General features: G+C 31.5%; 1 protein-coding gene across 1 annotated transcript in view; it reads left to right on the forward strand.

Moving 5' to 3' along the window:
- The window catches only part of Ras64B (ras-like protein 2), a 150,300-nt gene extending 149,158 nt beyond the window's left edge, over window positions 1-1,142 (forward strand). The window contains exon 6 of the mRNA XM_090412747.1: window positions 732-1,142. Coding sequence (XP_090268873.1) covers window positions 732-807 — 76 coding nt within the window. The 3' untranslated portion in view covers window positions 808-1,142. The remainder of the gene's footprint in view (window positions 1-731) is intronic.
- The last annotated feature ends 11,222 nt before the right edge of the window (window positions 1,143-12,364 follow it).

Below are 12,364 nucleotides of genomic sequence, written 5' to 3' on the forward strand. Positions count from 1 at the left end.
ATTGCCACCATCAGGGAACAATGTACAAGCTAATATGTGCACACAGACACTACAATGGATATTTAAGGCTGAAGCATAGCAATGAAAGACTAATTTAAAGTCCTAAATAGTGCTCCCTGGTGGACTAGAATAGGTATTTTTGGTTTGTTTGGATAGAGTTGAAATGAAACTGCCTCAACTCTGGGAAGAGTTGAGGCAGTTTCATGCAACTTGTTACTTGAAACTTGTAACCTCACTTGTTGAGGTTTTGGTAGCTCCTTAAGTCTGAGGCAGATTCTAGGAATAGTCTCTTGCATTTATATTTGTTTTGGTGGAGTAAGGTGACCTTTTTTTCAGCATATCATCTGTGGCAGGTGTCCAAAGCATGTTCAGCAAGTCCCCCCCCCCCCCAAAAAAAAAAAAAAAAAACAGAGGAAGACAAAGATGTAGGGTGGATCAACAATAAAAAGTGCCTTAGAAAACATAATAATGTCGGAAATATAAGATCTGACAATATTGGGATGTTGACAGATAACCTTAAAATTTGTTTTTTAAAAATTGAAGTATAGAAAGTGTTTTAAGCTTTACCAGTACCATAGCTCTAGTAACCCCCTCCCCACATATTCTGAAAATTTTATGAATGCTTTTCTTATCTTATAGATGCAGTATACTGAGTATCAATTTAATCGTCATATTAAAAAAAAAAAAAGTGAATCCATGCGATTGCTTTATTTTATTTTTTTGAATTTTAGAAAGTTTCAAGCAGCTGAAAGACCACCAATTAAGCCTTCTAAACCTAAACCAAAGAAGAAATGTAATATTCTTTAAATATCCAAGATGTTAAGAACATGCGAAGGAATTTTTTCGTAACAGGACTGTTACAGTGTAAAACAATGGTGCTGCCGCTGTAATCATACCTACCAACTCGTGAAGAATTTAAATGACCCACGAAAAATAAGTTTGTATTAGTAGGATGTCTATGTCTACTTAATAGTAATTTAAGTTACTGTTAATATCTGCTCCATGTTATGTAACCTCTGTCATAGATAACAACATAAGTAAAAATGTCATGTACACAGATTATCGTATGGCAAGTCGTACTCCTACTGAATGTTTTTGTACAGGCTCTATGTAATAGCATATATATATATTTTGAATTATTATTGAATATTTTAGTCATTTATTTGGTGTTTAGTTTTGAAAACATGCATTTTATTGATATTTTGTAAAATACATTTTTGAGAGCATTATTGTACAATATTAGCCTGCCTCAGTAGTTCAGTTAGTAAAAACCATTACTTGTTAATTGGCAAGGGCTGTGGATTCAAATCCAACTTCAGACATAAATGTTTGTAAAAGCCTGCTCTGAAGAGCTTGTATAGCTTCTTGAGTTTGATTCTTTAAGTCTGAATTTATTCTTAAAGGAGTTTAACAGTAATTGTGTGTGTGTGTGTGTGTGTGAGAGAGAGAGAGAATAAGAAGAAAGATTGTTCTTCATATCACCAGTAAATTAACACTTTCCTTTTCTGTGTTAACGTTAATAAGTAATTCCTGTTAAATGTGTGGTCTTTCAAAATGTGGTTGAATTGGTTACCTTTCACCACATCAAAGTTAATACTTAGCTCCATTTTTCCAACCATAAAATTTCACAAATTAAGTTTATATAAATTTATGAATATCAGACTCAAAATATACTTATATGATTAATCAAGCCTAATTATGAAAGTTAAGTAATAACAGATTTAAACTGATCCCAATGTATATGAGCTGATCTTTTCAAACTGTAAATTCTCTAACAGGGTACATTTGTTATATTATTATTATTTAGTGGGTTTCACAATAGTTATCATCTGTTAAATCAAAAGAAAAGTTCAGTAAACTTTAATTATTAATTAAGCCTGCCAAGAGATGTTAGTTTATCACTTAATATTAACTTTATTTTTTTTGCTAAATCATTTATTAAAACTTTGCCTTCAATTTTATACAGTATAAAGACTAGTGGGTATCAGCCTTATAATCTGCCTGAAATACAAATTAGTAATTTGCAGTTAAATAATTGATAGTGCTGATAGCTTGTTTAGCTGCTTGGCTCCTCTCATGTTCATGCTCTATAATGTGGAATGATAGGGAAAAAATGATTTTTTTTATATGGCAAAGAACTGCAGAAGGGTGAGCCATTGGACAGATTTACAGTAAATTTACAGTCTGTAATCACAATTATACAAAGGTAATTAAAAAATAAATGACAACCCCCATCATCAACAATGCTAACAATCTGAGTGTGCACCTGTATCATATAAAAAGCAGCAGTGATGTGGTTGGCATCACTCATGCTTTATTACATAACACCTCTGTGGAGTCCTAGGATTTAGCTCAGGCATCACTCTCCCACTACATAGGCCATTCCACAAATGTATTTTTTTTCTGTTAATTGCATGTGTTCTTTGTTCTGTTTTGCAGAAGATAAACTATCTGGTTTCCACAAAAGAAGCCCTCCTATCTCTCTCTTTGTATAGAACTGGCTGAACATACCAGTGGATAGCACATATACGAAGATTCTTTGCATCATGATTAGAATTGAATGAAGATAAATTCCTACTAAAATCAAATATCTGCTTGATTAATTTTTCTTGTTTAATCTCTACAGCCATGAAATATGAAAATAAAATATGATACACATATCTTAGCACAAAGTCACATGTAAATGTTTCCATGTTTTAATTATATAGACTTTGATGATCATTTTCATAAAAATATTCAAAATGAGTATTTTAGATTCAGAAGTACTGGTATAATACAAAATTTGTCGAATATTATAGGCAGTAAGTTAAAAGAAGTGCCACGGACATTGGTTTTGGTTTTGCTGTCATTTGGCAAATGAGAGCAGGTTGATAGATCTGCTTCTTGTTGGCTTGATTTAGGAGGCTCCAAACGTACCTGGCACTAATCTTGACTGCAGAGAAATGACATTCTTAATTTGCATTTTTCATCAGATGAGATAATGAACTGAAATGTTAAAGCAGAAATGGTGTCATCAAAGGATTTCTGAAAAAAAAAAAAAAAAAAAAACCATAAATAAAATTACTGTAGAAAGATCTGCACAATATGAAGGTGATATGATCATCACTAGTGGCTGTGAGAGAAATACGCTCGATCAGTACAATTACTCTTGCTTATTGGTGGAAGTGGAATCCCAAGGAGATATGGATCCCATCTCTTGTGAATTCTGTACTGATGGTTGTGTGACATACCTACCAAAAGATCATTACATCAGAGTAACGTGTGCTATTTTATCAGTCATTTGGATAGGTTTCATTATTTTATTAAATTTTTGTTGCTAGTTAATGGCAGTAATGCTAGTAATGCATTACTAGCTCTCATCCTATCCATCTTTTTCTCTTTGAAAAAATCGTGTGTGTGGTAATGTTAATATTGCATAACATATAATAAATAAAACCTAATGATGTCACTACTCATTATAATGAGGGATGGGGGAACCTCTGCAGAGATGTTTTTGAGACCAACAGAATGGTGGCTTCTATTGTACCGCTGGTCACTGTCTTTATTTGGAAAAACTCTTGCTGTGGTAATTTTTTATTCATTTGTGATAAATGAGCTGTTAGTAAAATCCAGTATTTTGAATTAAAAGTTGCAGTCATTAGTTAATCCATATAGCTGTTATAAAATTCTTGTGGTTTATATACATATTAAAACTTTACAGAATAATTGCTTTTTTCCAACATAGTGAAACTTGGTTAATTTGGAATCTTCAACGATTATAAATTATGAACTTTGAACTAAAATTATGTAAACATTTTCTATAGAGTGATTAGTTATGTTAGTATAGTAATATTTGGTTATGACTATGATAGTTATTTCAGATGTTAAAACATATATACATAAATATATATGTATATATTTACATTTCAAACATCTCCCCCCCCCCCCAAAAAAAATGTTTTGTTGCCCAAATTTGGACTCTCTTAGCATTGTTTAGGATTTTTCTAAACTTTGTACTCTGTCAAAGAACTTCTCATCTAAAGCACCTGAAAGTGATAAATGAAGAGACAGCGAGAAATGACCATTCTTTACATGAGTTTGGCTTTGAATTGTTATGTTCATCTGCCATTACAGCTCTTTAATTTTATTTCATATTAGCATGTTATTTTCACTTATCAAATAAAAATCTAAATTTAGCTACTAATTTAGGCAAATGTTTACATTACTTGTCTTCTTTTGTCCCTCACCTTTTCAGCAGTGATTACATTTCTGTGCCATTGCAGTCAATAATTGATGGTTATAATTTCTATTCACACTGTTAGCACAGTGTGAAAGATGCTAAAGAATATAATTTTTATGTCAAACTCTTGGTCTACAAGTTAAGCTTGGCATTGCACTACCAACTTCTGAGCAGGTTACATATTCCTGAAGCTCACAGGATAATCATATAAAAAATATCTTCTAAGTGGCTTCATGTTTTTGTAAACTGTTCCAGTATAATATGATTTAGAATTGGTCAGTGAGACTAAATTTTATATTCATATTAAAAATTAAATCTTTTGAAATAAACTATCCTTTCCTCCCCCTCCCCAAAATAAATAAAATAATAATAAAATCTTCTGTTGATGGGAGAATGGGCTACTTCAAACTGCACCATACATTGAAATAGCTTAATTTAGTGACAAGCCAATATTTTTTTGGAATTGCTTTTTTTTTATTAAAATTAAAGATTAATTATATTGAAATAAATAATCCTTGCTTTTAGCATACAATGTTTAATAAGCATAAAAAATAAAATTAAGTACATTTTCTATCGTGGTGTGTGTGTGTATAAATGAAAGTAAAAGTTTTATTCCAATATGCAAATTGATGGTGGAGGTAATATATGGTCTTCCTTAGAGTTCTTTTCTCATGCTGCACTTTCATTACATTAAGCAACAACTGGTTAATATGTGATAATAAAGAAGCCTAAAGTAAATCGCAAAAGGATTGCTCAATAACAGTATTTTATGAATATAATCAATAATATAATATCATACTTTAAAAGATAAATGGAGCCATAATTTAATTTTCCATTTCTGAATTTGTTTATTATTAGTTAGAAAAAAGCTTGAAGAATGAATAATACACAAAAAATATGCAAACTGTGAATGTTCCATTATTATTTACATACATACATAATCTTATTTCCTGGAAGAATTTCTACACAAAATGAACTTGAGAAAAAAATCAAGCCTTTAAATTATAAAAAGTTACTTTCCAGAAATTAGGATGAGTTGCATATTTCAAAATACATAGACAATTATAACACTATCAGAAACCTTTTATGCAGTTCTAGCCTCAAGTTCTAAATATAGTCAACTGTATTTCCACATTCAAATTTCCATAGCTGTTATGATGCTCACCCATGCTGAAGTTTTTTTTTTTTTTTTTTTTGGAAGAATTATTGCATGGAACAGGAATGAAAATAAGTCAATAAACTCAATTAAATATGTGCTTGCTGACATTTTACAAACTTAAATAAGCATTATCTAGGTTCTCAAAAGACAAAGTGAAATGACAAAGAATGAGGACATGCATTAATTTGCAAAAGTTCCCCTCTTATGGTAATCTTCTGTAGTTATTGTTGATTGAATGCAGGCATCAAAATTGTTTAAAATTGTACCATCAGTTATTTTGCAATTTGTGTTCTATACAGCTTGAGCTGCTTCCAATGTCTCTGATTTGTAGCAAGATTGGTTTAGTAAAGCAGGTTCTGTTAACATCATCAAAAATAAATAAATTATGATTTATTATAAATAATTTATAAATGTAATAAATAAAAAATAAATAAATTCCAACTTTCCAAACCATATTATTTCTTCTTTGCCTTTTTTTTTTAAATAACCATTTTTTGTGTTATAGGTTTCTCCCATTTGTTTCCATCTTTGACTACTGAAAGCTTTCCAATGCCAGCAATCTCCAACCATTTCCCCCTAGATCATCTTTCCATCTTCTGCCTTGACAACTAGTTCTCTCTAGTTGTCAAGGCATTCAGCTTCCTTCATATAGGTTGTTGTCCATGTATTGCTTTTCATCCTTGTAGTATGTTGTGCCCATCACCATTTTAAATCTTAAAATCTCTTTCTCTATATCCAACACTTTCTTTTATCTTCATTCCTTATTTTGTCTTGCAGTCTGATGTTCGGCCTGACTCTCTTCATTCTGTGCTCAGTTTTCCCAGTATTTGTTGTTACTGACCTTGTCTCTGATCCATATGTCATAACTGGGATGATGCACTGATTGAAAAGTCTGGCTGTATTTTCTAGTTTTAGTTTACTGCACAGGAGTTTTTTCAGTTTGACAGATGTTTCCTTTGGTATTTGTCATTATATTATTTTTTTATAGTTTATATATAATCCTTTGATACTGTATTTAATTCATTCACAATTTCTTCTACTTCTCTTTTGTTGTTTGCTATTACTATAATATTAACAGCATATCATAAATGATTTATTTTTTTACCATTGGTATTAATCCATTTGTCATTCCAATCTAGTTCACTCAGGGCATATTTTAATATGGCACATTGAATAATTTGAGTGAAATAGTATCCCCTCGGCATAGTCCTTTATTCATTAGGAATGGGCTGCTTTGGTTATGTATAAAGATACTAGCAGTTGTTTTCATATATTTTTTTAATAGCTGTATATAATTTTGTCTCCATGTTTCTTTATTGCTACTAAGATTATTTGTTTTACAACTGAATCAAAGGATTTTTTTATAATTTGTACAACCTATGTGGAATGGTAAAATCTCTGTATTTTTCACTTAGTTGATTCAATGTCTGCAGATGGTTGATTTTGCTAAACCTCTTTCAGAATTCAGCTTGTTCATTAGGCTGAGCTTCATCCAATAATCTGATAATTTTGTTTATTTTTATAAACAGTTAACATACTTGTGACAGCAATCTTATAGATCTGTAACCTTCTACCATCCATTGTCCTTTTTTGAACAAGTGTATCATGATGACATTGTTCATTCTAGTTGTTTCATATATCTTTCATTCTTTTTTTTTTTAGGCATTTATTAAATAGATGCTTTAATTCTGAAATTATTTCTATTGCAATTCCATATTCTCCTTGCATTTTAATTCCCAAAAATATGAAATTTCATATTTTTGGGATAATTTCTTCTTCCTGTTTTTTTTTTTTTTGCTTCCATGTAATAGTGTTTTCAACAATGCTTGTGGTGTTATATAATTCTGAAAAATATTGTCTAGCAAGATGAATGGTTTTTTTTTGACCACTTTATATTATAAGCTCATATAAACTGTGTTTATTAGGTCAGAGATAGTAGGCTAACATTTCTGTATTAAACCCAGTTTATATCATCTTATAATATAAAGTGGTCAAAAAAAAACATTCATCATGAACAGACTTGATGGGGAAGTCAAATGAAGTGTACATAAATTAGAGCAGCTTAAATGCAAGAAAGCGAAACTTCTGAACCAACTCACGTTTTTAAAAAAATGCAGAAACAACAATAATTCCAAAATTTTTACTTACAAGAGAACGTTTCCATTCTAGAAAAGCTAAACAGATATATTGGAAAATGTCTTTAGCATTATTACGTGAAAGGATACAATACACAAGGTTTGCCATAAGCCAAGTTGATTCATCATGTCTTCATTTACACTGTTATTTCTAACAGCATAAAAGCTAACCTATGGTCCCTTTAGACAATATGATTAATGATACATTTAATAGGACATTCTTTATTAGCAAGAACAGACATATCAAAATATTTAATACTCTATATGAAAAGATTTGCAATTCAAGACCCAACCTTCCAGACAACAAAGTTGTTTTCAACCTTTCAGACCACAACTTCACATCTGCAGAGGTTAACATCCTAAGTCTCTCCGGAGTTTATACCAAAAGTAGACATTATGTGCAACGTCGAGAAGGCTCTCCATTTTTTACCTGAACCTGTTGCAAATGATATGAGGTTAAAAACTGTGATCATTCTCTCATCTACCCGACCACCAGAAAAGAACATCAACCCTTGGGAAAAAAGAGCACTAACTAATATAAAGAAAAACAAAGTGATAATCATCCTCAAAGCAGACAAAGGCAAATCTATCATCATTTTAAATACTAGAGATTATATATCAAATATCTCGGTTTTACTTTCAGACACATCCACTTACTGTCAATCAGACTCAGACCCTACTTGGAAAAACTATATAGAAACCAATAACCTTCTACGTAACATGGACACATGGCTGACAGATCTTAAAAAGAAACTGAAGTCATTGCATCCCTTAACTCCATGTTTATATGGTTTGAGATACCTCTTTGTCCAGTTATGGATGGAATAAACTCCCCAAATTATTTACTGTCCAAATATCTCACTCGTCTTCTTCTGAAAGCACACATTCGAAATAGAGACACATATATCAAAAATACATACTTCATTGAAAAGTTAAGAAATATCTCAATATCAAGAACAGACATTCTTGCTAACCTAGATGTTATGTCTTCATTTGCAAATGTCCCAGTGAATGAAGTCGTGACTCTCGTAGACAATCTGTTTCCTCTAGACATTGCCTAAATTCCAATTCTTCAAGTGGAATGGGAAGATCTATAAACAACTGTCAGGCCTTGCAATAGGAAGTCCTCTGTCTCCTCCATGCACAGACTTATTTATGGAAAAGTTGGAAAAAGACATCTTGTCACATACAGATCCAAAATCATCAGTATGGTGGAGATATGTTGACGACATATTTATCACATGGAAACATAGTGAGGCAGAACTATATGATTTCTTAACTTCCATTAATTCATTTCACCAAAAAATCAACTTCACCTTAGAACTCTAAAATGAAGGAAAATTACCTTTTTTTAGACATATTAATCAAAAAACAAAAACAATCTTTGCACCATATTTCACAAAAGTTAAGCATTATACATATGCTAAAAAACAGAGCAGTTTATATCATAAGAGATGACAGAGTTTTAACAGACGAATTAGATCTCATTCTCAAAACATTAACAAACAATGGCTACCCGAAAAAAATTAATAAAAAGGATTCTTTTCTCTGCCTCCTCTCAACAACAAACCCAAGAAACTCATTACAGGATTCCATTTCCATTCCTTTTTCCTGGCACAGTTTCACAAAGAATTGCCAACCTGCTAAGGTCTCATGATATCTTAGTTACCTTCAAACCAATAAAGACTGTTCACAATATGTTATGGTCACCAAAAGACAGAATTTTAATTATTAGATTAAACACCCTGGAGTTTACAACATCCCGTGTTCTTGCGGATTGAATTACACAGGACAAACTTCTAGAAGTTTAGAAATAAGACGGAGCATGTCGAAGATATAAACAACAACAGAGAAGACAATTCTGGTTTAGCTTTCCATTTTTCCAACACAAACCACAATGTTGAATGAGATAAAAGTACTATGCTGTACATAGAAGGCGACTACACCTCCTGCAGTAAAAGAATATGATCTGCTCAAGAGGTAGCCTAAACAGAAACCAAAGGACGATTCTTGGTGACATCTGTAAATCACTCATAAGATCAACTCAGCACATCAGAGTTCAACATCACAGCCAATTATAGGATGCACCTGCTTAACAATGATTGACCAACTACTAACATACACGTTCCACGCGTTCGTGTAACTATTCATATGAATTTGATATTTTTCATCATTTGGTTATGTATTAGTTGTAATTTAAGCTTGTTTTTGTATAGAGTTATCTTGCCCAGATATGAAGCCACCAGTTATGTGGCGAAACTAATAGGCTAACATTTCTGTATCAAAATCTCCAACCTATTAAACCCAGTTTATATTATCTTATAATATTGTCTAGCACTTTCTATGTTTTTTTTTCTTTGATATCTCATTCATTTTCATTTTCTAGTATTTCTTTCATATTGTGAGATTTTTTTTTGCATTACTTTCATATTTTTATTATTTGTTGTTTCTTGTACCATTTTGTCTTCTCTTTCCTTTTTATCTTCAACATTTTTTTTAATTGCTTTATTTTTGTACTGTATTTGTTTTCCTTTTCCAGTTGTCTTCTTTTCTTAAACAGATTTTTTGTTTTCTCTGAGAGGTTTTTATTTTTAACCTTTTTATCTTTTGCAATCCTATTGCACTTTCTGTAATGATTAGATTAAGATTTTCCTGTATGTTATCCATTTATAGAAGTTTTAATTTTCATTCATGTTTATTTCTTTGATTGCATAATTTTTTTTGCAATTTCTTCTTAGTATACTATTATTTTTTGGCTGCTTATGTATCATTATTTATCTTTACATTATTTATGTATCATTATTTTATTCTGTTTCATCTTGTAATTTTTTTTTCTTATATTAATATTTTCCTTCTAACTATTCTGCGATCACTTTCTTTGTCTATCTGATGACTGAAATATCTTTAAATGTTCCTACTCTAGATGATGTAATATGATCAATTTCACTTTTTGTTTGTGTCTTTGGACTAATCCATGTCCATTTTTGGTTTGGTCTTTTATCAAATATGTTCATAGCATTCAACTGGTTCCTCATTATAAAATTTAACATATTCTTTCATTTCATTCCCCTATTCCATTTTGTTTCTTCTGCACCTTTATAATCATTTTTGTTTTTTCTTTGTTATACATTAAAATATCCCAAGTGTAGGCTATATGATCCTGCTATATCATATTGGACACTTTGTAATAGAATTCTTCTACTTCTTCATTTTCATAACTGCTGGTTGGTGCATAATTTGTATTATTTTAATAGTTTTCTGTTCCGATGTGTACACTGATTATAGTATCCAGTCTGATATTCCTGCATGTTATTTAGCTTTTTTGATATTCTTTTGTTTATAAAGAAACCTACTCCTCTGCTTGACATCATCTGGCCCATCTGGTACATTTCCTTTAGTGTTATGCATTCTTTTGAGTTGTCACTTAACTTTGTTTTATTATATTATATCCTATTTAATTTTGCTTATTTCATATTCCAATTCTTCTACCTTTTCATCATCTGCTAATGTTCTTACATTATATGTAGCAATGATAAGCCAGGCTGGTTGGCTGAGTGGTTAGCATATCCACTCTCCAGCCAAAAGGCTGCAGGTTCAAATCCCGCCATGGGCATGGATGTTTGTGATTATCTGTGAAAGTGGTGGTGGGCAGTAGATGGTGTTCATTGTAGCTTGTGGATTGAGTGGTAGAGACAGAGTTGTAGAGTAGATGCCATCCCTCGATGAGTCTTTGGACTCCCTGGAAGTGTCATGTAATAATATATTATATATAGATTGTATTCACCATTTTCTGACCTTACAACAGACAGGTTAGGCAATCTCCTAAAACAATGCAGGATTGGAACAGTCTACAAATCAAGAAACAATGTTTCTACCATCCTGATGTGATCTGTGATCAAAGACTGCTTTGATCCTCTTTTCTTTCCAGGTGTCTACAGTATCTCCTGCTAATGTGGTACTCAGTATTCTGGATAAATAGAACGATAAGAACTTTAGTTAGAGTTGGAGTGGGGGGATAAAGACACATTATGATATGTACAAGCAAATTACCACCCATAGTAATTCTTCCCGAAAACTTGAATGCTATCAAAAAAAAAAAAAAAGACTACCAGCATGCTTGAAAAAGATCACTTCTTCAGTGTGGAAGAAAGCCCAGTTACCATACAAATATCACTTGGAGACTTTTTTTTTTTGTATAGAAATGTTATATTTGCAATAGAACTAATGCCACAATTCTAAATAAATTTTGGCTGTCTTATCCTCCTGTCAGCAGTAATTGACTGAGGACTGGAACTTTTGCCTTCATCTTCATGCATGTGACTGTTCTTGTTCTCTCGTTACTTTCTTTAAGTGTCGGTCTTTTGAGTGCTAGTTTGATAATATTAAATAAACAGCAAGTAAATATTTAATTTAGCGGTTAAATTATATATTTGCATTCCTGTTTCACATTGTAATTCTTCCCCAAAACTTCAACATCAGTAAATAGTAATTTCTTACTGCAGTGAACCCCATTGGGACCAAAGATATGTTGGATAATGTGCTATAATGAATTTACATTTGAATAACATTATTGCTATGTGGCTTTGGCCAGGACTTTTGCTATAGTGAGAGTTGACTACATAACTTTTATATATTCCATGTCCAAGGAGCATTTATTATGTGTTGTAGATGTATGGAGCAATTTAAACTCATATTTTGAATGAATGAATGAACAAAACAACTTTTATCTTGTGGATTCACTGTTTTGTCAATAAATCATTCTCTTTAATCTAGGATTAATTTACATAGGGGTAAATTTACTATGTGGTAAGAGAAGCTGCACTACTGTTTCTGCATATATTGATGACTATG

Source organism: Typopeltis vanoorti, chromosome 23 (genome assembly GCF_054136105.1).
Source record: "Typopeltis vanoorti isolate ZY-2024b chromosome 23, IOZ_Tvanoo_1.0, whole genome shotgun sequence".
In the NCBI taxonomy this organism is placed as follows: domain Eukaryota; kingdom Metazoa; phylum Arthropoda; class Arachnida; order Uropygi; family Thelyphonidae; genus Typopeltis; species Typopeltis vanoorti.